At 33.1% G+C, this 27,182-nt stretch overlaps 1 protein-coding gene across 1 annotated transcript in view; it reads right to left on the bottom strand.

The window, feature by feature from the left end:
• The window catches only part of ASCC3 (activating signal cointegrator 1 complex subunit 3), a 331,824-nt gene that overhangs the window by 103,818 nt on the left and 200,824 nt on the right, over nt 1-27,182 (bottom strand). Inside the window, exons 18-30 of the mRNA XM_061207037.1 lie at nt 26,523-26,687; nt 24,740-24,826; nt 23,700-23,876; nt 20,270-20,495; nt 18,541-18,695; nt 15,948-16,046; nt 14,808-14,976; nt 11,531-11,751; nt 9,696-9,781; nt 5,296-5,462; nt 5,038-5,183; nt 4,792-4,912; nt 2,436-2,578 (exon numbers count right to left, since the gene is read on the bottom strand). Of these exons, the coding sequence (XP_061063020.1) occupies nt 2,436-2,578; nt 4,792-4,912; nt 5,038-5,183; nt 5,296-5,462; nt 9,696-9,781; nt 11,531-11,751; nt 14,808-14,976; nt 15,948-16,046; nt 18,541-18,695; nt 20,270-20,495; nt 23,700-23,876; nt 24,740-24,826; nt 26,523-26,687 (1,962 nt within the window). The remainder of the gene's footprint in view (nt 1-2,435; nt 2,579-4,791; nt 4,913-5,037; nt 5,184-5,295; nt 5,463-9,695; nt 9,782-11,530; nt 11,752-14,807; nt 14,977-15,947; nt 16,047-18,540; nt 18,696-20,269; nt 20,496-23,699; nt 23,877-24,739; nt 24,827-26,522; nt 26,688-27,182) is intronic.

Genomic DNA, 27,182 nt, shown 5'->3' with positions numbered 1-27,182 from the left:
TAAGACACAAGAAGAAAACAAAAACAAAAAACAAAACTAAGCCTAGATAGATGCTGCACATAAACTAAACTGTCAATATTCCATACAACTATTTTTCAGCATTTGCCGTCTAGGTCAAGATACTGTTTAGACAAAACAGGGTGATTATGTGGGCACAATAATTAAATAACACAGGACAAGGAACCTTTGACAAAATTATTTTGATTTTAAATGATCTTGAATTATACACCTTGTATATGCCTACAAGTCACATTAAGGAAGTAATGATGAAACTTAAAAGATAAAATGATAACCTTCACTCTACTTCATGGAGTCATGTGATACCTTTTATATGAAGCTAATTTTGCGGTCATCTGTGGTCCTATGCAAGAACACTTTGAAATATTAACTATTATTAGTTAACTAATATTAGTTAATGTATGACCATAATATACACGGTACCATCCAACAGGGGTACTAACCCTAAATGAGTCGTGAGATGTGGAAGGGGAGAAATATGTGACTGTTGACACTGACACTAGCGGGCTAGGAGCAGCATGTTTACTGTTCTTCAGGCTGCGTGAGATGAGAAAGGGGAGATGTGCAGGGAGAAGGAGGACAATGCAACAGTTTTATTACCGATATCATCTATTGTTTCATCATAACTCCAACTAGGAACATATTTTAAAGAACTGGAAAAGTATTAGAAAAGAAAAATCTCTGTCTACAAATCTATGGCGGGGAGGAGGTATACCTACGTTTAGAAGTATTAGAAGGAATCACAAAGCCCATATAAACAGATTGTATCACATAAAATGCAAAAACTGCTATTCGAAAAAACAACTAAGATAAATGACATTCAGTGAACTACCAAAATTTACTAATAAAGTAGATGAAAGATTAATACGTATATATAATCAATACATATACATGGAAAAAAGTGACATCATAAGGCATACCTCATTTTATTGTGTTTTGCAGATACTGTGTTTTTTTTACAAATTGAAGGTTTCTGGCAACTCTACATTGAGCAAGTCTATGAACACCGTTTTTTCAACAACATTTGCTCACTTCATGTCCCTGTGTCACGTTTTGGAAGTTCTCTCAATGTTTCAAACTTTTTCATCATTATTATATTTGTTACAATGAGCTGTGATCAGTGATGTTTGATGTCACTACTACGACTACTGAAGGCTCAGATGATGGTTAGTGTTTTTTAGCAATACAGTCTTTTTACATTAAGGTATGTACATTCTTTTAAGACATAATGCTATTGCACACTTAACTGACTATAGTATAGTGCAAATATAACTTTTGTCATGATCTAGGAAACCAAAAATTTCGTGTGATTTGCTTTATTGCAAGGTTTGCTTTATTGCAATGGTTTGGAGCCCAATCTACAATATCTCCAAGGTATGCTTGTATAGTTTTAGGGGAGTGTGTGTGTGTGTGTGTGTGTCTGTGTGTGTGTGTGGTATTTTAATTTGGTAAGGCTCCCACACAAATCTATAAGAAAAATTGTTGTACTGCAACAGATAAAAGCCCAAAGGAATGAAGGGACAAAAAAGAAAAAAATTAAACAAATATATATTAAAAAATGTTCAACCACAAAAAAATTAAGGAACACATAAACACTAAAACGACAAGAAACATTTTAGGTATAATATAACAATAAATTACGACAAACGAGGATGTAGTGAAACTGTTACTCTCATATACTGCTGACAATTCATACATCAATAGTGATAACCACAATTACTATTGCCCTTTTGGAAAGTAATTATCAGTGTATACGAAAAGCTATAAGAATGTCCACATTATCCGACCCATTGATTTTCAATTTAGAACTTTATACTGAGGAAATAATTCTAACAAAGAAAAACCTATAATAATAAAGATGCATAATTATTTAATTATAGGAGAAAAATACAATGGAATAGCCACATAATAGAATATTATTATGTAGACATAAAAGAATTTAATGACGGTTATTACTTAGTTAAAGGATAACAACAGGTTTTTAATTTTCACATACTTATCAGTGTTTTCTAAATTTTCAAAAATGGTCATGTTATATAGTTTATAAAAAGTTAATTTTGCAAAATTGATTATAAATTCCATGAGGGCAGTGAACGCTCAAATATTAGAGAAATCTTAGCTGAATATTAAAATATGCATAAGTGATGATGTTAAAGGGAAAAATACAAGAATAAATATGATGTAAAAAAATAAATATTTAGTGGAAAAATACTGGAAGAAAATCCATCCAAATATTAATAGTTTTAAGGTGGCAGTATTTATGCATTTTCTCCATCTTTTCCCCAAATTTCTGTAATGTTATACGAAACTTTTAATATAGATTAAAACTAAACATAATTATATAGGCAATTTCCATTATACTACGATACAAACTAATTTGACATGTATAAGAAGTAGAAATAAAATATGTTGCTTACCTCTCTTTCATCCATATTCAACCACTGCTTTGGATCTTCTTCAGAGGCCAGAAAGGCTATCAATTCCAAAGCAGTAAGACGGGTTTGACGTCTTGATGAGACAAATATCAGAACAGGTTTGGCTGGAGAATGGCTTCTAATTGCTGTTGAAAAGTTGTGGAAAATAAAATGGTAAGCCACTTATACCAGAATCCGAATTTCATTAGGATATCAAATGGACACATGAAAACTAATGGTGTAAATGATTTAATTGAATTCATAATTTGGTCATGAAGTATAGCATTATTTGAGCTACTACCTGGATCTGACAGCATATTGGAGAAATGATAGGAAAGGAAAGGTAGCTGGCTCTGCTCAGGGGAGTATTCTGCCTAGGACAGGGAAGACTGAACTATCTCGACTCCCGGTTCTGTTCTGAACTGCCAAGGAAGGAGACTTAAAAGCAGAGACTCTCCATTCATAGCTGTATATGGATACTAAATCTTAGGTGGGGTTTTCTATTTCTGAGTTGTGCTTCTGCTTGCCTGAGCAGTGATATTCCACAGTTAATTGGTCCTGGGGTCTGGAGAGAGAGTCAAGTCCTGGGGGGGCGGGTGGTGGTGAAGAAAAGCCACAAAAAATTCCTTTTATTTTTGTCCTGTTGCCAGTAGATAGAAAAATTAAGAGAGTTTGTATCAATAGATTAGTCAGAAATAAGTCAGAAGAATGTTTTCCTTCTGTTTCTCTAAAAACATATGTGTAAGATTTCAAGAGGGAAGATAAAAGAATGTAGAAGAGAGCTGAAAAGAATACCACGCTTGAATCTATATCTGAGTGACGGCACATAGGGAGTAGACACACAGAAGATGAGTAGTTTGAAAACTGGGTAATAAGACTGAAAAAAAATTACTTAAAGAGCCACATAAATCATTTGACCTAATTGGAGTTGAGGTTTCTTTGCTATGCATAGGCTCCAAAATGCTGATAAGATGGCACAAGTAGAATTTATACTTATGTGTACACAGGTCTCTTAAAACAGAGTTATTAAAAACTTTTATTTTATATAAAAAGTTCAACCTCCTTGTAATTTCTTGTTTGAAATGTGAGCTGCAGAATTTCTTTTTATGGGCTAAAAAACAAGGTTCATAAATGGAAATGTTGACATGACTCTGACTATATTTATACCCTAAGAGTGAGAAATAAAGCTATCACAAAATCATAAATCTAAACTGAAAGAAATATAGTGATCCACTACAGGTATAATAAATAGTTTACAAGGACAGCTACTGTACTTATGCCATATCTAGAGAAGTGCAGGTATAGGTTATTTACTATTGATTTACATAACACAAAATGCTTCATTTCAATCACTGGTTTGCAATCAGCCATTCCTTAAATAAATATAAGCAATCTACAATACATACTATGAAAAATGAACACACTCACAGTTTATCAGAATTTATAGAATGCAAATGGTAATGCTCTGATAAATCATATTAGAGATACAACGTTTAAAATACACATAATAGTACAATATTGGTATCATTTGTACACATAACCGTGAATGAATTTGCCTCTTTTTTAAACCTCAACATTTAATGGATTTTTGCTGCTGCAAGAACAGGTGTGGCTGAACAGCTCACGACAGATTTATTGTTCATTAGTGATTTTGTACAATGCTTCTGTGGAGGTGTAAATAATCTGAACTGCCAAGATTGGTCTCTAGTTCACAATCAATACTTTGCTTCTGTCATAAGGCTAATTACAGCAGCTAAAAAGTCACCTCACAACTGTCACCTCACAATCAACAGCGGTTCACGTTAGAGAATTTATTTTGGAGGTTATTTTTAATTGATATAATAAATATTCCTTATGCAGCCTAAACATGAAAACATGTTTTAGTAAGATAGGAGTGTTATTCTCAAATCTCTCTTGCTTGCCTAATTTGTTAGAAAGGGAAAAACAAAAAACAAAGCAAAACATATAAACAGATGCATTGCCAAAAAAAGTACTGAAATTTTTAAGATGATTTCTGATAAAAATCAATATTATGTGAGTTTTTAAAACTTGTACCCTCTATCATTTACTCAAGCTACTACCATAGTACCTTAATAAATTATTTTTAAGACTAATTTGATTACTTTTAAAAGTTACATACATTTATTCTACTACAAAGACATTATCACTTATGAAATCTAATTGTCAATAGTTAATTCAACATATATTTATATTCCTTAACAGTTAAGGTAAATAGTTTTAGATATTTGTAGAAGTTGGAGCAGTACCACCCTTTCAAAGAAACCCATATCATTTAGAATGCATTTAAAGGCTACCACACAAAATGGTTGGTATTTCATTCCAAGAATCTGAAGCTTACCCTGAAATGTAGGCTTATTCATACTAGCCATACGAGGACAGTAATGTTGACCTGGGAAACCCTGAACGTGAACTTCCAGTGGAACTGGACGCACTGATGGTCGGAAGTTGAACAAGCCCACCTAGAGTAAAAATGAGAGAGAAACCATTTCCAGTTTTTATACTTTAGTTTATAGTGTTATAGCACCTCTTTAATATGGCCTTGAGCCATATTATTAAATGCCTGATTTATCAATCTTCCACATACCTGACGAATGTTGAGCCAGTCAGCAAGGTCTCTGGCATTAGCCAATGCAGTAGATAGTCCAACTATTCTAACAGGCTTTTCTGTGTGAGATGAGATGAAATTCGTTCGAGATACAATGACTTCTAGAACAGGGCCTCTTTCCTCCCCTAAGAAATAGGAATAATGTATGTTAACCATTTAACACAAGTCCTGATGCTGGCTGCTGCAAGTATGAAGAGTTGAAGTTTGTAAACGGGATTCAGATATAGTGGCACCCACCAAGCAGATGGATCTCATCTATGATGAGAATAGTGACTTGCTTTACGTAGTTCCTATTTTGCCAGCTTCTGCTGACTCCATCCCACTTCTCTGGTGTGGTGACGATAAGGTCAGCCTTGGCAATGGATTTCATATCAGGAGTTACATCCCCTGTTAGTTCAATAACTCTGGAGAAGAATAAAAATGATCCCTTTAACTTTGCAGGTAACACATGAGCTTGGAAAAGCAAAAATATGTCTTTCAAAATAAAATTTTATTATGCTTAAAACTACTTTATCTCCCTTTGATTTCTGACATTTTCTGACTTGAGTCCAAAACAGATGTTTCTTAATAATTCTAAGATGATTTCCTTCCATAAAATGAAGAAGGTATAAAAGCAAATCATTGAAATCTAACTTTTATGCAGACATGCAAGGGTGTCAAACTTTGTTTTGATTATGTTTACAAAGTCTCTGCCCTATGTGATTTTATAGAGTTGAACTCACACCTCCTCCATATGTTGGAATAAACACCTTTCTGATGAGGGAAAGTGTTAACTTATTAAGACAAAAGGAGACATTCACTAAGAATATGATTATGTCTATCAAACATTTAGAGAAGAGCTAACACCTATCCTTCTCAAACTCTTCCAAAATATAGCAGAGGGAGGAACACTCCCAAACTCATTCTATGAGGCCACCATCACCCTGATACCAAAACCAGACAAAGAAGTCACAATGAAAGAACACTACAGGCCAATATCACTGATGAACATAGATGCAAAAATCCTCAACAAAATACTAGCAAACGGAATCCAACAGCACATTAAAAGGATCATACACCATGATCAAGTGGGGTTTATCCCAGGAATGCAAGGATTCTTCAATATACGCAAGTCAATCAATGTGAAACACCATATTAACAAATTGAAGGAGAAAAACCATATGATCATCTCAATAGATGCAGAGAAAGCTTTCGACAAAATTCAACACCCATTTATGATAAAAACCCTCCAGAAAGTAGGCATAGAGGGAACTTACCTCAACATAATAAAGGCCATATATGACAAACCCACAGCCAACATCATTCTCAATGGTGAAAAACTGAAACCATTTCCTCTAAGATCAGGAACAAGACAAGGTTGTCCACTCTCACCACTATTATTCAACATAGTTTTGGAAGTTTTAGCCACAGCAATCAGAGAAGAAAAAGAAATAAAAGGAATCCAAATCGGAAAAGAAGTAAAGTTGTCACTGTTTGCAGATGACATGATACTATACATAGAGAATCCTAAAGATGCTACCAGAAAACTACTAGAGCTAATCAATGAATTTGGTAAAGTTGCAGGATACAAAATTAATGCACAGAAATCTCTTGCATTCCTATACACTAATGATGAAAAACCTGAAAGTGAAATTAAGAAAACACTCCCATTTACCACTGCAACAAAAAGAATAAAATATCTAGGAATAAACCTACCTAAGGAGACAAAAGACCTGTATGCAGAAAACTATAAGACACTGATGAAAGAAATTAAAGATGATACAAATGGAGAGATGATACAGATGGAGAGATATACCATGTTCTTGGATTGGAAGAATCAACATTGTGAAAATGACTCTACTACCCAAAGCAATCTACAGATTCAATGCAATCCCTATCAAACTACCACTGGCATTTTTCACAGAACTAGAACAAAAAATTTCACAATTTGTATGGAAACACAAAAGACCCCAAAAAGCCAAAGCAATCTTGAGAAAGAAAAACGGAGCTGGAGGAATCAGACTCCCTGACTTCAGACTATACTACAAAGCTACAGTAATCAAGACAGTATGCTACTGGCACAAAAACAGAAATATAGGTCAATGGAACAGGATAGAAAGCCCAGAGATAAACCCACGCACATATGATCACCTTATCTTTGATAAAGGAGGCAAGAATATACAGTGTAGAAAAGACAGCCTCTTCAGTAAGTGGTGCTGGGAAAACTGGACAGCTACATGTAAAATAATGAAATTAGAACACTCCCTAACACCATTCACAAAAATAAACTCAAAATGGATTCAAGACCTAAATGTAAGGCCAGACACTATTAAACTCTTAGAGGAAAACAGAGGCAGAACACTCCATGACACAAATCACAGCAAGATCCTTTTTGACCCACCTCCTAGAGAAATGGAAATTAAAAACAAAAATAAACAAATGGGACCTAATGAAACTTAAAAGCTTTTGCACAGCAAAGGAAACCATAAAGAACATGAAAAGACGACCCTCAGAATGGGAGAAAATATTTGCAAATGAAGCAACTGACAAAGGATTAATCTCCAAAATTTACAAGCAGCTCATGCAGCTCAATATCAAAAAAACAAACAACCCAATCCAAAAATGGGCAGAAGACCTAAATAGACATTTCTTCAAAGAAGATATACAGATTGCCAACAAACACATGAAAGAATTCTTGACCTCATTAATCATTAGAGAAATGCAAATCAAAACTACAATGTGATATCATCTTACATCGGTCAGAATGGCCATCATCAAAAAATCTACAAACAATAAATGCTGGAGAGGATGTGGAGAAAATGGGACCCTCATACACTGTTGGTGGGAATGTAAATTCATACAGCCACTATGGAGAACAGTATGGAGGTTCCTTAAAAAACTAAAAATAGAACTACCATACGATACAGCAATCCCACTACTGCTCATATACCCTGAGAAAACCATAATTCAAAAAGAGTCATGTACCACAATGTTCATTGCAGCTCTAGTTACAATAGCCAGGACATGGAAGCAACCTGAGTGTCCGTTGACAGATGAATGGATAAAGAAGATGTGGCACATATATACAATGGAATATTACTCAGCCATAAAAAGGAATGAAATTGAGTTATTTGTAGTGAGGTGGATGGACCTAGAGTTTGTCATACAGAGTGAAGTAAGTCAGAAAGAGAAAAACAAATACAGTATGCTAACATATATATATGGAATCTAAAAAGAAAAAAAAAGGTCATGAAGAACCTAGGGGCAAGACGGGAATAAAGTCGCAGACCTACTAGAGAATGGACTTGAGGATATGGGGAGGGGGAAGGGTAAGCTGGGACAAAGTGAGAGAGTGGCTTGGACATATATACACTACCAAATGTAAAATAGATAGTTAGTGGGAAGCAGCCTGCAGAGCACAGGGAGATCAGCTCGGTGCTTTATGACCACCTAGAGGGGTGGGATAGGGAGGGTGGGAGGGAGGGTGGGAGGGAGGGAGACGCAAGAGGGAAGAGATATGGGGTTATATGTATATGTATAACTGATTCACTATGTTATAAAGCAGAAAGTAACACACCACTGTAAAGCAATTATACTCCAATAAAGATGTTTAAAAAAAAAAAAACAAGAATATGGTTATGTGTGAACTTCATTTCTTTTCTTAGGTTGAAATTTTGTAGATATTATAGGCAAATTCAAACATATTAGGACACAAACAAGATAACCTGGGGCAAATATGTGCCACCCCATTCTGAGAGGATCTCAGATTTAGAATGAGAAAGACGGAAATCAGAAGACTAACTCCAAATTTTAGGAAATCATTAAGTCATTTTTATATCTGTTTTGATTCGAAAAACAGAAAAAAGTCAAGATTAGTTCCTCCAAGTATAGCATTCCCAAAGCTTTTACTTAGTTTTATTCATTTTTTTTACATTCTAGGTAATACATTCATATGGTTCAAAGAATATATAGTAAATAGTCTCCGTAACACGGATATTCTCCAGTCACCCAGTTCTCATTCTAAAACAACCACATATTTATATTCTTTACCATATTTTAAAAACAAAAGAGGGGTACTTAACTGAAAAACATTTTTTTAACTATCTCTGAAGATCATTTCTTCAGTATATAGAGTTCATTTTTTAATAGAGTAATACAATATTTTGCATTGTGTGAATGTGCCATAATTTATTTAGTGATGCTCTATTGGTCACTCAGGTTACAATGCAATCTTGCTATTAAAAACAGTACTATAATAAATAACCTTGTCAACAGTAAAAATTTTTTAAGTCATGTTCTTCAATGATTTTTAAATTTTTGGTAAATTATTTACACGCAAAATGCCTTCTAAGCGGTTTTTGGAAGTTACCCTGAAAGATATGAAAGAAAAATAGAGATGTATCTTATTTTTCTTTTGCTTTTGAATCTAGAAATTTTGAGAAAATTATCTTGCCAAATAAAAGTGAAAAATGAAAGCCCTTAATTTACTTGCAATCTTAAAACAAATGAGAATATTGATAATATTTTAACTACCATACCTTTAAATAAAAAGACTATGAAAATCACTGTAAAAGCATTCAACAGTTTTATGCAAATCTTTTATTGGTTGATCCTTTTAGATTATTCAACGCATATCATCTGAAAAAGTAAGAACTTACTTTTTACCAAGTTTTTCTTCTATTCTAACTTTCCAATCATCCATTCTTTCACGTACTAGGGCTTTTAAGGGTGCAATATATACTGCCTAAAATGGGGGTGCAAAAAGATCTCATGAAAATAGTGACATCATTTTCAAATAAAGCTAAACTCGATAAAATTTATCAAAATATAACTGTGGTTTAAAAAGTGTATCTTTTAATAATGAAGGACTTAAAATTTTAAATTAACAGAAAAAAGTCATTAACTTAAACACTTATCCAAAGTAAGATATGAATACAGCACATCATAAAAATACCAACATAGAACATTTTAAGTATTTTTTTAAAAGCACCATTTGTATTTTATTTAGGTAGTTTATAATGAAATTATCTTTTAACATAATGTGAAAAATTAAAAAAACTATGAGATAATACATTACCTAGAGAAAATTAAGGTTCTACTGAAAATAAAAGTTTTTATGATCAAGAGTTACCTGAGTTATAATTCTTTCATGAAAAAAGTTACTAATTTTGAAATTCTAAAGATAAATAATCTGGTTGGTTAAAGTTTAATGCATATTTTATGGAAGACACCAATGCCAGTCATACATTTTAGGTGTTCTACCTTTTAAATAACAAAAATAAACAACCCCCCCTCCTGATCTTTAATAATCCAAACTTACATACAGGTTATTCACTGAAAAAAAATTCTTTCCTTTATAAAATGTTTCAAACTTAGAACAGAGCTCTACTGTTGTGTTAGCATGCCTCCTAATGAATCACTCGCCACATAATAAACTGAGGAGTAGGAAAATGTAAAGCTAAGTAGGGAAGAACAGCTACTAACTGGAAATCACTGAAAAAGGAAGTTAAAACATTTCTAAAATTATAAATGATGAGGAAAAAAAATCACATAATTCTAATCACAACATATGAATTAGCTTTCTTGGAAAATAATGTTTCTAAAGTGAGAGTACTTCACATTTCAAGAAAGCTTAAAATCAACACTTATTTGACTTGCCACATTATTTTACATTAATGATATCATGGCCATTTGGAGAAATGGGGAATAAAAGCTGCCTCTGTATTTCCTTGTGTAATCAAGCTGTATTTGTTAAAGTATTAGCATTTCCTTCATAGCCAAAGGATTTGATTATGATTAATGATTATGAATCATTATATTTCTTACAAATATGGCTATGAATTAGGTATCTTACAATGAGGAAAGGATATGTGAGCACCGATATGTACATTGGAAATCTAACTAAAGGACTCCAAAGTGTTTTTGTTTTTTTATTTTTTTATTATTTTTTATAAATTGATTCATTTTATTTATTTATTTTTGGCTGTGTTGGGTGTGCGTTGCTGCGCGCAGGCTTTCTCTAGTTGCAGAGAGCGGGGGCTACTCTTCGTTGCAGTGCGCGGGCTTCTCATTGCAGTGGCTTCTCTCATTGTGAAGCACAGGCTGTAGGCGTGTGGGCTTCCGTAGTTGAGGCACATGGGCTCAGTAGTTGTGGCTCACGGGCTCTAGAGCGCAGGCTCAGTAGTTGTGGCACACGGGCTTAGTTGCTCTGTGGCATGTGGGATCTTCCCAGGCCAGGGCTTGAACCCGTGTCCCCTGCATTGGCAGGCGGATTCTCAACCACTGCGCCACCAGGGAAGCCCCAACTCCAAAGTTTAATATAAATTTTCTTGTGGCCAGTTATTCTAATACTGATCTGGGCTCCCCTGGAAAATTCACCATGAGTGACAAATCTATTCATCGAGTTCTGCCAGTATATTTAGAACTGGCTAGTTTACAGATTATAAACTATGCTTTCTAATTGAATGTAAGCATGTGATTGTTTCCAACTGACCTTTGAAGTAGGGTACCTGTTGAAGACTCTGAAAATGGCTAATTCAGCTGCAACAGTCTTTCCTGATCCAGTGGGCGCTCCAAGTAGGACATTACAGTCTGTGTGATACAGCGTATGAAATATTTGTGTCTGCACAGGGTTAAAGTGGCTAAAATTGTATAGTGCTTCATATGCTTCACATCCCAAAGCTGTGATTGGTAAAGGCTGAAGATCCAGTAATTCTGAAAAGATTCAACAGGTACATACAATAACTAGAAAATATGCACAATATTGAATACTGTCTCTTAGAAATAAATTATAATAATCCTTAATTCTTTAGAGGGAAAAAAGGATTAACAAATTCTTACATACTAGTTATCAATCTTTTTTTCTGTTAGGACATTTATAATATTGACATGTTGGAAACTTTTCTGGGGTAGCTACCTCTAAGACAGTGCTAATGATACATCTTTCTCTTCCAATCAGGAAAGTGATTTGAATGACAGGTAAATGAAAATATGCATGTTTTAGAAGAAAACTAAATCTATACCAATCTGTAGAAGAAGGAAAACCATTTGCAAACTTCAGTAGTAGAATGGTTACTAATAACAAGTTACTGTTCATCTGTTAGACAATTGACAAAACAGAGTGGTCGCGTGAACTGCTGTTCTAGCCAACGCAAACTAACAAGAACTTAAAATAATTCCAAGAAGAAACTTGGGCGGGAGTTTTAAATCATAGCATGACTGGGTAAATAAGAACTGTGCTGGGAAAACACTGAAAGAAACTAGATTTAATTGTAAATCATCATGTAGACTAGAGGTCTAGGAGATTAGAAAATAAAAATGATTTCAAGAAATAAACTTATACCTAGATACCCTTGAACTTGATAGTCATTTCATTTTCGTATAATCCAGAAAGGTAACAGTTGGCTACTCTCAGGATTACTTCCTGGAAGATGACTCTACTCATTTGAAGTTTGAGTAAGAAGGGAAAAAAAATCAGTAAGGGGACATGGTGGTTTGTATCTTGAGTTAGATCTTCATCGTACAGTTTCAGATGGGAAAGTATGCAGAATTCTCTCCTCAGAAAATGTATTTAAAAGTAAAAAAGCTAATTTAAAAAATATTACCATTGCTCCACTGCTCTACTCTATTACACAGGTAATTGAGAACTAACTGTATGTTTCTTATACCAGATTACAATATCCTATATTTTTTGTAGCCCTGAAAATCAAGAAGGGAGGAAGTCTTAACTTGCAATGCTAATCAAAGCATAGACATATTCTTAATAAAGACTAAAAAAATAAATATTTTGGCATTTATTGACAATGCTAAATTAAGATGCTTTACTTCTGTGAAAGATGAAGATTTTTTCCTGACTGATTTGAGCTCAGTGGGATGCCTATATGTATACTTGGAGCCAAACAGAACTAGCCATCATTGAGGTGATATCATGCATTTTTAAAAAATTTAATTAATTAATTTATTTATGGCTGCGTTGGGTTTTCGTTGCTGTGCGTGGGCTTTCTCTAGTTGCGGCGAGCAGGGGCTACTCTTCGTTGCGGTGCGCGGGCTTCTCACTGCAGTGGCTTCCCTTGTTGTGGAGCACGGGCTCCAGGCGTGCAGGCTTCAGTAGTTGTGGTGCATGGGCTTAGTTGCTACGCGGCATGTGGGATCTTCCCGGACCAGGGCTCGAACCCGTGTCCCCTGCATTGGCAGGAGGATTTTTAACCACTGCGCCACCAGGGAAGTCCCACATCACGCATTTTTAATATCAATTGGTATGTCATGGTGGTACATTTATTTCTTTTAAAAATGTAGTCAGAAAAGCAGCCAATTATATAAATAAGGTGACGTGCTTGGCCACTCAACAAAGAAGCGATTAAATGAGCATTAAAATATAATGTTAATACATGTTAAAATCAGGTACTGCAGCCAGAGAGACCCAGTAGTGATGTTGGTAGCATACGTTTTAAATGAAAGCACCAAACATTTTTATGTATTTTATTTTGAGATTCCAGATATCACAAAGCATATTTGATAAAAGAAAACCAGAAAGGTTCTCTTCAATGAGTAGATTAGTAGATACTGCAATCTCATTATTTTTCTAGGTTGACAATTTTTTAGTTTTGCTCTGTCAAGATATCAAAGTGGTATTAAGCTGTAGTTTAAAGTATCTCTCTTTAAGATATGCTAAGATAATGAACAAAGTACAAAAATGACAAAGATTAAAGTCACATTAATGCCTACTTTACTTTCCCAAAAGATTGTCAAATAATGTGTTCACTGAAAGCAGTAAAAACTACTATTTTTATTTTGAAAAAACAAAGAGTTTGTCTTCGGAAGACTTATATGGGAAAGAGAAATTGACTTTCATTTTGCTATAAATTAAGGGCCTCTTGAAATCTTTACTCATCCATTATGAATTCTGAATGAGAAGAAATAAACTTAATATACTAATTAGTTAATAGATTAGCCTCAAGATATTTTTGAAATAGAATATTTTATAGGCTACTTAAAAGTATCATTATAAATATTTATTCATGAAAATTTGCTTCTTTAACAAGTCAAAATAGAAAGGCAGTCAATCATGTTATAAAAATTTAAAATGGATTTTTGTCAACGATCAAACACTGAAAACAATGAAAAACACTGTTACATGATACTGCAGATCACCGCATACCCTTTTATAATGTTAGTGTGGAAGAAAAGAACCAATATAAAGAGTATATGTTGTTTGTAAGACACAAACTGACTCGAAGTATACGTGAATCCATTCTGTAGTAATACCATAACCTGACTCCTTAGTACTAGCACTTTTTGGTGTAGAAGCACACTATATGGAGGAAAAAACCCTACAATTCACTTTAATTAAATTAACATACTAGAAGTAAGTTTAACAGTAATAAATGCAAGGAAAAAAGGCTATCTCAAAAGTTTCACAGAGAGCACAGATAAAATGACAACACTTGCAATGAAAAAGGAAGGAGATGTGGAGAAATTATAATGTAAAAATAGAGATCAAGGCATAGTAATACAGAAACAGTGAGTCTCATGCTTGTTAGATTACAAAAATTGAACTAGTCTTAATGTTTTTGGATCTCAAATAAAAAAAAAATTAAGGCCTGCCATTTGATCTGATTTTGAAAAGTCTCTTTTCAAACTGTATTGACAAATAAGTTGGATTTTTATTCATATTCAGGCAACTTTAAAGCACAGACACTTTTCAACATGAGCTAAAACAACAATTTTGGAAAAATCAATGATTCAAGTTACTATTCCATACTATTCCATACCTGTATGGGGAGGATGTCTCTCTGGTAGAATCAGATGTTGAAAGTTAATAATACATACAGCCTCAGCTCCTAACCATCGATCAGACACTGCTCGGATGTAATACTGAGAAGGCAAAGGCTCAAAAATAGGGATTGTAAACACCAGCAGTTGAGCTTCTTTACTAATGACCTAATGTGAAATAAAGTCTAAAATGAATATGGCTATTCTAGTAGCATAAAGGCTTTATTAGTCTCTTGTAAAAACAATCGTATCTATAGCAGTATGTACTAAAGATAAAAAAAATATCTTGGATTTCTAAATAGCTGAGATATTCAGATACTTCAGAAACTTGTAGGTGGTTCCCTTCTGAGGATACGTGATATTACAGAAGGAAAAACATACACTCAGTTTATATTATTTACATATGCATATCATCATGTATTAACAGGTTATCAATTTGACTCATTATCAGAATTTTCCAAAATTCATTCACTCAAGTACTTTGCTTCATTAATTTTTACCAAATTATTTACTTAATAGTTTTCTTTAAATTCTTTGACTACCATAAGTGGAATAACAGAACACTTGACATAAATAGAAGATAATCATGAACACAAATGCAATGAAAATAAAATATTGCTATAAAATTCTATGGGTGTCCACTCAAGCCTAAAGCTAGCTTGCTTTCTCTTTGATAAAAAGAGAAATTAGGAATGAAGCATCACAGTTAAAGACAGCTTTCATCAAATTGAGTCTTTCTCTTGAAATTTATAGAGAATTTAAAAAACAATATCTTTTATACAATGTGATTCAATATTCTTTAGTACTGTGCTTATGTAACACCTAAAGTTATTATTTTTTATTTATTTAATTTTTAAAAATATTATTTATCCCACCCACCCCTCTGGAAGACATGCCTTAAACCATCAGAAAGATTATAATTAAATTTCTCAAATGAAAATCACTTTGAATATATGAATACTACAACATTTAATTACTATTTTCTTTTAAAACCAAACAGAAACATAAAAAATAATACATAAAGCTTTAATGGCACTATGAAATTATAGAGAAATAGGTAAAAATAGAAATTATTTAGTTTACATTTTCTTCCTAATGACAGCAACATAATAAGGATAGAGCCATATATACATATTTACCTGTTTTTTTAGAACTAGGAAATACTCTGAATGATAAATATGATCATTTGTAGGATCTTCTACCCAAATCCACCAGGGTTCTCCTACTGTCCCATGGACCTAGAAGAAAAATAGTATCCTAATACTATATACTGTAACTCAAGTAAGGGATACTGTGGTTTGTATTTCCAGCACCCATTCCTCTCTCTCTTTTTAACAGATTTATTGACATGTAATTTACATAACAAAGTTTACTCATTTAAAGTATACAGTTCAATAGTTTTAATACATTTACAAAGTTTTGTGACCATCTTCATAATCTAATTTTAGGACATTTTTATCATCCCCAAAAGAAACCTTGTACCCTACCTATCTTCCCCCCATCCTCCCAACCTCCAACCCTGGACAACCACAATCTACTTTCTTTCTCTACAGATTTGCCTATTTGGAACACTTCGTATAAATGGAATCATATATATGAAACGATTTTGCGACTGGCTTCTTTCACTTACCATAATGTTTTCGTTCATGTCATAGCGTGCATCAGTCCTTCATTCCTTCTTATTAACAAATGATATTCCATTGGATAGATATACTGTATTTTGTATACTCATTGCTCTTTCTTTTTTTATTCCTAACAAAGCCTAGTCTTGTTTACTATTCACACCTCTCTCATGTAATTCAGAAGGTTACCCCACCTCCCAGGATAATTTTGGTTAGCATACACTAATCAGCTTATGGTATCCCCCTTACAACAGGTTGTGGTGAGGGATAGGCATGTGCCCAATACCGGCCCAGTTAGGCTGAAGAAAAGGTGTTCTGGCCCATGCTCTGGGCTGCTGCAGGTGGGGTATTTTTCCCTCTCTCTGTTAAATGTGAACAAGGAAGCATGAAAACATTTGGGAAGTAGCCAACAATATCAGCAGAGCAAAAAGATGGAAAGATCCTGGGTCCGGAAGAGTATCATTAAACAGAAGACTCAATCATCTTCAGGGCCTATTCTACCTGTGGACCTATCATTATGTAAGATGATATATCTTCTTCTGCTTAAGTCAGTTTGAGACAAGTCATATTTGCTATTCTTGCAGCCAACAGCATTCTAACTTATAGAAGCAACTATGAACAATTAAGTACTCCATTCTAACAATGAATTAAACCAAATTGTGGGAGATTTATTATGGATCCTTTTTATTTTATTTTATTTTTGGCCGCACTGGGTGGCTTGTGGGATCTTAGTTCCCCGACCAGGGATTAAACCTGGGCACCCAACAGTGGAAGCGCGGAGCCCTAACCACTGGACCGCCAGGGAATTCCTATTATGGATCTTGATACAAGAAAACAGGGTGAAAAAACATAAAACTTTTATGCATTTGAAAATATAAAAACTTGAAATGAGTTTATGGCTACTTGTAATTTTATACTTTATGTAAAATTCTATATTTATTAAAATATTAAATAAAATTTTATATCATCTTGTCCTCACAGAAATTCTATGAGAAAGATAATTATTATTATTATACATGTTTACAGATGAGGAAACTGAAGGAATGAATGGTTAGGACACTTTAAGGACACTTTAAGACCAACGGTAGATTTGGGTTAGGACTATGGTTGCGTAACATCGCAGAATAAAATGCATTCACTTTAAAGATGTACTAATGTCAGGTAATGCAGAAGATATTTACTTACACTTAACTAGAACCTTACAATTACCATGTAAAGTAAGCATTGCTATACTACATTTACTGATTTACCTGTCTTCCCCCACTGGCTTCTTGAATGAAAGGACTGACACGTACTTGCCTGTATGTACAATCTCTTTTCTACTGTACTCTTTGCTCAGTAACTGGTGCAAAGACAGACCTTAAGAATTATTGACTGAATAAGAAGAGGATCCAGAGTATACAGTAACAGCTAAGGTCTGGAAGAAAGAACAGAAGTAGGGGTAAAAACAGAAACAGAAAAGTGATGGGAGCCAAAGAAGGACATTTTCAAGGACAATGTATAGGACTGAATGTTCAGAGAAGTAAACAAAATAACTAAGAAAAAGCCATTTATTATGGCAATCAGTCAGTCTTTGGTGATCACTGAAGAAGTAGTCTCAGCAGGAAACAGGTGACCAGGAGGAAAATGCAGATTACTCTTTCTACAAGTCTAATGGTAAAGAAGAGAATGATAGTTTGAGAAACCTCAGGATTTTAAAAGGGCCCTTTTAGCATGAAGAATCTTGAATTTTGAGTAGGTTAAAATGACAGAGTAAGAAGAGCTGGAAAAAATGAAGATCACATAGAGAAAAATGAAAGAAGGTAGAATAAAGCAAAGTCCCTATGCAGCTGAATCCACTAAACCATTATACAATGTGAAATTTTAGGTTTCCTAAAATGTTCTGAAGGGGGTCTCACTGGTTGACATATTATTAATATATTATACCACATGCTTATCTTGAGGATGAGAGTAAATAATACTATTGATACAATGTTTTAAATGATTCTTTGATATATATTCTTTTTAAAGGTTTTTCTATATGCCTTGAGGACAGACGTAAGGAGGTGTAGTTGAACCTGCAGTACAGACATTTTTCCTTAATGTAGATATAGGTGTTTTCCATTTCTACCTGATCATTCCAAGTGAAATCAGGACAGACGCTGAGCGTCACTCGGAGGACAGTCCGTGTGATGGGCTGAATGGACGCTTCCATTGTAACAGAAGGAATCTGATGAACACATTGTTTGACCTTGAGCCCAATATTCACATGATGCAGAATGTGACCTGCAGGGAAAATGTCACTTAGAAGAAATGTGTCCAGACAGAAAAAAAGCAATATAATCTGACTTGTAAATGGGATTTCAGAGAAGGTGCTTTTATTGCTTGTTTTATGATTTGCTATGTAGAATAGCTGACATTCTTGACCTGGCATGTTTGAATATTTTGTAATAGTTAACTTGAATTAGCAATTCATAGCTCTGTAAACCAGTATCAAGGTTTTTTCAGCTATTAATAGGGTTCTTAAAATTACTGAGACTTGATAGTGTTTAAACTACTATAAACAGTTCCACTTTTCTCCTAGCCAGTTTAAGACTCATTATAGAAATATTCAGTATTTTGTGAAAACAGTCATTAATTTATTCAAGGCCTATTTCAGAACTCTATAACCATGATGGAAAATGCTTTACTAATCAAACACAACTAACCTATCCATACCCATTTCCAGAAAACAAAGATAAAAATATAAAATATGGCCAGTCCAGCACAAAATTAACCACTTATACATATTTTCGTAAATGATCAGATTCTGAAATACAGATACAAATGGAGGCACCAGGGTGGGGGTGAGGGTCACAAATAGATGTGACTAACTTTAAACATTTTCCTACTCCAGGCCAAGCGACTAAGCGGAAATAGATTCCATCTTATAGTATCAATATTTCTTGTATGTCTTGGTGCTTCATAATATAATTTTTTTAAAGCATATTTACAAGTAAATCAAAATGTTTTACGTTCACCAAAGTTTGAAAATCTGAAGTGATTTTCCTTATTTTAATAAAATATTTATGTTACCCAGGGTGAGTAATCTCAACTTCCTAGTTTGTATTCTCAATTTCTATTTTTATTGATACCTCCCCTTTTCCATTCCATCTGAGAAGTATTCTTCTTATTATACAAGGGAAATAACTATCTCAGCCTCTCTCCACATCTATGGACCTTTTGCCAGGTCCCTCTATTTCTCCTCAGCCTGACTCCCTTCATGTGTAATGTCTATTCTATTCAGAATCTGAAATATTACCTAATCAATGTTTGTCCAACAGAATGTTAAGGTACATGGCAATGTATGTAGGGATAATTTTTCAATATTATGTGAAAAACATAGAAGACCAAATGCTATTTACACACCGATACCAACTGTGTTTAAAGATCTATACACGTGTAATGACGAAGCTCATTTAGAAACTGAAGAAATGTAGGGTTTAACGTTGACATAATTTTTTGCTGTAATACTGCTGATATACATAACAAAAGACGATGAAATGAAATGGACAAAAGAAATAAATTGAGAATAAGCCTCATTGACTAATTCTCATCATTTGTAGCTAAGATTCTATCTGTAAAATACTCAAGGGTGTGACAATCTAAACTCCATTTTAACTGCTAATTCTATTGAGTAACTTAATAAAATTTAGAGAGACTTTTGCCTGAGTTTAGATCAATGTAAAAGAAATTTCATAAAAATGGTAAAAGTTTATCTTTAGTAATGTGGAAATTCACAATACTTTTTTTTTTTACATCAAGTGAAATATTTTAACTGCATGAAACAGTACATTAAAACATTTTTGCTTCCTTCTTACCTATTTCATCTTTCCTCATGTCTTTCAGCTTATCCACAGTAAGTTTTTTTTCTTCTAATCTTGTTAGAATGTGTGGTGGTAACACTGAAAATTGTCTCAAAGGGCTAGCCCAACCCCAGAGCCTCTTGTCGATGACTTTACTAAGATTCAGGAGCCTATAGGTCATGGCAGGCCAACGTTTCCTCAGAGCAATTTCAAAAAGAGCACGGACAATTCTAGCTGCGTTCTGAAGAATGAAAAGGGGGATTGGTGGTTAGGTCCAACGTAATTTTAAATTTGTCAATAAAGTTATTATTCAGACTCAGTTTCAAAAGTATGTCTAGCTGCATCCTTTAATTGTGGGCAACATCTATCCTCATATAACCCTAATTATCTTTATTACTTCTACACAAGAATAATCACATCCTTTATATGTGGATGTTATCCTGTTTAACTCTCCAAGAGTAGCTTTATTTCCCAGTCCTTAGGAAGCTCCACCTCACACCCCCTAAACAGGAATGAAGTAGGAAGAGACAAAAAAAAAATACAAAGTATTTGGGAGGGTGCTGAGGCCATTTTAGAATCTAAGAGACAGCCAAGGATGCCCTTGGGTATATAGTGGAATGATTAAATTTATAAAGCTATTTAGAGAAATAAGGAAGACTTTGGGATCCAGTCAGAGAGAACAATTAGTGAGAGAAGAGCAACAAAGAAATACTGATGAGTGCAACTAACCCATATTAATGGCTCCTGTATAAACCAAGCAGTGTGCTTACCGCTTTGCATATATTATCTCATTTAATTTTTATGACAACTGGTCGTTTGACTGGTCTTGATATTATGATTTTATAGATGAAGATACTAAAGTTTGGTGAGGTTAATAATTTGACCAGGAGAGTTGGTGTCAGAGTAGCTATTGAAAGCCAGATCTAAACAATGCCAAACTTAACTCCAAGATTCTAAATTCAGTGATCTGAGGATAACTGCATTAGTAGACATACAGAAAGTGACAATGATTGAAGCCTTTATTCACATCTCTGTAGTTTGTTTTTCTTCCTTCCCTCTATCATTAACTTTGCAGACTGTTTTATGGAAGATTATTTTTAAAATCATGAGCTTAGAGACACCTTACAATATCTAATGACATCTGTATTTGAAAACGAAGAATGTTAAATCTGATCAAAATCATAAAAAGAGATGGAAAAGAGTAAGATTTTAAATAGCAAACAGATGATCTGGCTTGAAATTATGAGGTGAAAAATGATCATAAGAATTAAGAATTTTGGTTTTATATTTTATATAAAAAGTGTTATTCATCTTTTGATAAATTCAACTACTTTGTTTCAGTATTAGAAATTTAAGAACAAATGGTATTTAGAAGTATGAGGATAGCTGTAACACCCATTAAAAATTGACAGGCTATCTCTTATTAGGCCCAGAAAATGATAAGTAAAATGAATATTTTGATTTTTATAGCTATCAAATAGGTCTTCCTACAGCATGCTCAGTTGCTCTTCTAAAAAAATTGCCAGGCTAATTTTCTCAACTGTGTTTGAAAGTATGTTTTTATATTTCAGAACCTATAGTTGTTCCCTAAAAGCTAAAAGAAATGGAAAGAGAAATCCCATGTGAGAAGATACCAACAGGACATTTTAATCTGAAATGATATAAATTGCATGGGAATAATGATCAAAATCTCTAACATGTAGAAGATAAATATAGGCCCCTTTATAAAATCATAGAATATCTGAGCTAAGGATTTATCTTAAGGGCTGAGAGAATAAAGTTTCAGAAATATACAAGGAAGTACCAATTTTACAGAGCTGAGAGAGTGCTTGTGGAACTACTGATGGCTTAAACTAAAAAAAAAAAATACACACAAAAACAAAACAAAACCAAAAAACCCCCCCAAAAACCCCAAAAAATCAACAATAATTTATCTAACATATTCAAGAATGATAAACCCATAATAGTTTGTTTTTTTTTTTTAAAAGGGATTCTTAGAGATATATCCTCAATCTTTTGAGACTGACTTTCTGGGTACCAATCATGAAGAAACCGTAAGTTTTATATTGTAAAGCAATTCGTAAATCAGTCTCTGATGATATCTTCATAATCTTGAATCAAGCAGAAATATGGCCAGATTATTCATCCAGAACCCAGTAAAGCTTTACTTTTCAGTTAAATCATTAACTATTACAATATAAAATCATTAGATAAAATAAAATGACAATATTATATTATTTTTCAGAAAAACAGATAAAACAAAAGACTTTAAAAAACAATGGTTCCGTATAGAGGCTTTAGGTTTTTGAGACTATATGTATTTTTCTATGGCAGAAACATATGTGTTCCAAAATGAAAAATAAAAAGAATATGTTTTCACCACATCCACATTTACTTTATATAATATATGAAATCATCACCTGGTCTCTTGGTTACTTTGATTAAATTACTGCATTCATTCAAACTGTTTACCAATATATCTTGGTTTATGTTTGTAAATATTTCATGTTTACAGTTATTTCAAAGCACTCTGGGGTATTCATAGCTGTTAATAATAATTCATTTAACACAAACATACTCTTTCTATATTAAGTCTTTGAGCAAAATTACAAACACAAAATACATAGTGGAATATTTTCTATATTTAAAATAAGATTAACCTTATATTTCTCCTTAACCTAGAGGAGGCATTACTCAATAAAAATAATTTAAAAAGTATTCTTGAGAAATAAAAAATATCTTTTAAAAAAGTATGCCTAGAAGGGAAACCTCTCATTTGAAAGGTAAATACTGCAAACAAAATCTACTTTATATCATATGAGGGCTTGAATATTAAAAACATAAATATTACAACATTTTATACTACGGTAATTTTAAAAACTTAAACATTTAATGAGCTGTAATTTATGGATTAATTTTCCTTCAGTACTCAATTTGTTAAGTATCGACAGTAGGAAAGAAAGATTACCTTTTCTATAAAAGATATATCATACTTAATATATGGTATGGGGTATATTTATTAAGCCTTGTTTAATGGTTAAAAACAATTGTTTATATTTCTAACATCTGGGGAATGCTACAAAGGTTCCACAATCTTTTCTTTTCACTTGAAATATTATTGTACTATTGCCCTTCCTAAGTAAAAGAAGTGAACTTTATCATGTAGAACAGAAAAAAATCAGATATTGATCATTTTAAACTCTAAAATGTAAGTAATAGCAACATCAAAAAAAGCCAAGCCAACCACCAAATCCCACCCCTGTTCCTGATCTAACAGCATAGATGGCATAAAAGACGTACAAATTAAACAGAACCAGTTCTAAGATAAAATGGTAATTTGACAGCATGTCACAATGCAATACATTCATAGTATAGCATGAATTAATTCCTTGAATCTCCAAAAGTAACCGAGGAAGAGAAAACAGGAAGGGAGTAATATTCTTACCTGTGCAACGTATGCAGAATCTGATATAAGGGAGAAACTGTCCACCTCCCCTCGGCTGATATAAGTTTGTAGTAGGATGTTTATTTTCCCATAACTGTTCTCTACACCTCCAGGAGCTGAGAGTTCACAGCAGTTGTTTAATAAGGCATCTAACTCCTCTATTTCCTCTTCTCTGACCTGGAAGAATCAATGTTTTTATAGGATTATTTGGGCCGATTTATTTAAATTTTTTATATTGAAATTAAACCACATTGCATGTTTTCTAAAAGTTTCCATCTGTGATAACTCAAGAGTTTCCTTTTGTATACTAAAATAATAGCAATTTTTTCATAGGTAGCTAATAAAATACAATGAAAAACTATCTTGATGCTGATAAGATTACATTTTATTATTCATCACCAATATTAAAATTGCCATTGACATATACAAATTTGATATGTCACAAAAATTAAGTCTTCTGACCTCACCATCTTTCAACTGATGAGATTTCATTTTTTATTTGACCAGAGTAAAACCTCTGCCCAAATGGATTAGGGCAAACTTGAATTATCTTCAAACGCATTCATTACAGTCATATATTTTTATATGGTATAACGCATTCATAGCTTAAAGCTGTGAAGTACTATGATTCAAAGTATTAAAGTTTTCACTGTTAATAAGATTAAATTATAATATGGGTACAGAAATATTCATATCTAAGTTTGAATCATGCATGTCCTTTATATTTTCTTCAGCGAACCTTATATTGCAAATAAACCAAAATCTACACACTATATTCTCTGACAGTTTCACTACTGCAAAACCTATTTAAATTATGTTTGATTTGCAGTAGAGAGCAAAGAATGAGGTCAGGTATGACATACTACCAAAATCTAGGATAGTGGACATTGTTGATAAATGGAAGAACATTGCTGATACTCAAAATTTGAAGTGTCATACAGCTTATATTGTATCAGGAATAACAATAAATTATGAACTTTTATAAATGAATCAACACATATGCGTTATATGCATTTGATTCAAGCTTCAAGTAATCTTACCTTGATTTGATCAAATTCTTCAGCTTTGGAGACTATAGCAAAAATATCACTTTCTGTTTTGTGAGCATCAAAGAGTTCATTGAAGGTCTACCAAAGTAAGTGTTATATTTGATTAAAATAGAAGGTCCAGTAAAATATTTTAAATTAAAAATGTGACTATAAATCACACATTCTAAGAGAACATCTGAGCCCTAGAATATGCAGAGTTATAATGTCTGTAGCATACTGTTCCAAAATCATCATTTTAAACATTGTCAAATTTATCAAAGACTAAAAAACATTCCCCAAACAAAATTAGCTAGAGAAGACCTTTAGAAGGAGAAAGATCTATAAAATCAGTTAATGAAACGTACAACAGATATCTAAAACAATGTTCAGCATAACATTCTTGTCTTGGCTCATTTTCAGCATGGGCATATGTAAATCTGCACCATTCATCAACTTAAAGCTGATCATATATCACATAAAATTCAGAGAGGAATAACTAAAAATATGTAACTTAAGATTCCGGCAAATATATCACAACATTGCTAGTTAGGGCATACAGAAATTCAGGAAACTGGAAAGAAAAAAAATCAAAATAAAAACAAAGCTGAAGAAAGGCTACGGTCCCTGAAAGAGAGCTGCAAACAGGCTTAAGATGTAGTTTGGCAGCAACACACTACCAAGTGGACAAATGAGAAAGGTAACTTAATGGACAAAATGAGTGAACATGAGTAGGTGATAGCAGCAACAGAGGGTGAGGGAAAATGTTTTGGGTTGAGGAACTACCAGACCACGGTTGTGAGTAATATATGTTAAAAGACTTTGAAGAAACCTAAAGTGCTATACAAACACAAGATTTATGTGCGGCAAGATGAGGAAAAGCTATTATGCACGTGAAAATGTTTTCTGAAACATGTTATCTGCATAATAAGCACATGTTAAATAAATACAAAACTTAGATTTCATATAGGCCTTGGTGTTCATATTTCTGAAGAAATTTCACCTTAGTGATTTCTATTACTTTTTCATTTAAAAAACAATTTTAAGAACAAAAATAAAAATGAACATAAAAAAAAAATCAAACTTTCTCTCTATAAAAAGAGTAAAGAGTAAAAATTCACTTTAATCCGACTCCCTTCAAATTTAAGTCCTCTCCTCACAGGTAATCACTATTAAGTTTTCCCATGTATCAACATGTGAAGGTACATACGTAGGTACAGAAATACACACGAAGACAAGTATGTATTCTTTAAAATGTAGATATTATAGTGGCACCTTACCTTACATAAGATTACATTAAAAGGTAACAGGCAAGGATACAACTGTGTAGTAAAAATTACCTTTGAAAAATCTCTTCAATTATCCAAATAGTACAGCTCAGTGCCCTGATATTTTCATTAGTTTTTATAATTCTTTTTAGTCAGTGTTTCTCAATAACTTGCAATTAATTTTTCAACTTTTTATTCATGGATATCATTAAGCCATCAGCCCCCACTTTAAATCATTCAGGCACTCATTCCATAGGTCTCACCAATATGCTCAGTGGTTTTAGGCTTGGGTGCGTCTACTTCTTGGGATATACTCATTGAACGGGATGGCAAGAGGGTCCTGAATATTTATAGTTCTATTTTTTTTCTTATCTTTACTGAGTGTATGTTGTTGAATTCATAAAAGTCAAGTACGTTTTGTTCTATTAGTAGCTTTTGTTATTTTGCATGAATACTCTATTTTGAAGTCTAGAAAGTATTTGCATCTAAAGACAAACATATTATTCTGTTTGTTTCACTCAGTATAATACCTCAATAGTGTTGTATTTAATATAGTAGTGGCTGGCAGTTCTACCCAAATCAGTTGAGGAAAAATATCCAGTTCGTTCCTCAAAACGAATCATCCGAGCTTTGTCTAGTTTCCGTCCAACTTCAATGACCAACTGTTCTCGATGCTTTGCTAATGTTGGGTCAATCTATAGGAAAAAAAAAACACTTGAATAATTCTTCAGAGAGTCATCATTTGCAAATGCATACCTGTTATGGAAATTAAATTTTTCTGTTGATGCTTTAGTTAGTATAAATTTTTTATTATAATTTTAAAAGAATGCATTTTTTAAAAGCTAGGACATAATTAGAAAATACTTTATTCCATTAAATAAAGATTTAAAATTAATTAAAATTATCAATCTGTATATTATCTTCAGATAGTAATATTTTAGAATCTAAAATTCCTGTATAGTCTTATAATCCTTAAGATTAATAAGGATTAGGAATTAGATACATGAAAAAAAATCACTGCTTTCTCCCTCCTACACTAAAATAAATAAGAATTTTAAAATATCAAACCACAGTCCTATTTAAAGAAATGATAGTGAGAATGCTCTTCTCTGTTCAAATAAAGGTATACAAAAATAAATTAAAAGTTTTCCTTTCAAAAGCATGGTTTTAGTGTTCTAGCAGTTTTTATA

The sequence above is a fragment of the Eubalaena glacialis genome, chromosome 12 (genome assembly GCF_028564815.1).
Source record: "Eubalaena glacialis isolate mEubGla1 chromosome 12, mEubGla1.1.hap2.+ XY, whole genome shotgun sequence".
Lineage (NCBI taxonomy): Eukaryota > Metazoa > Chordata > Mammalia > Artiodactyla > Balaenidae > Eubalaena > Eubalaena glacialis.
The sequence above is the reverse complement of the archived record's forward strand: the minus strand, read 5'-3'. Positions and strand labels throughout refer to the sequence as shown.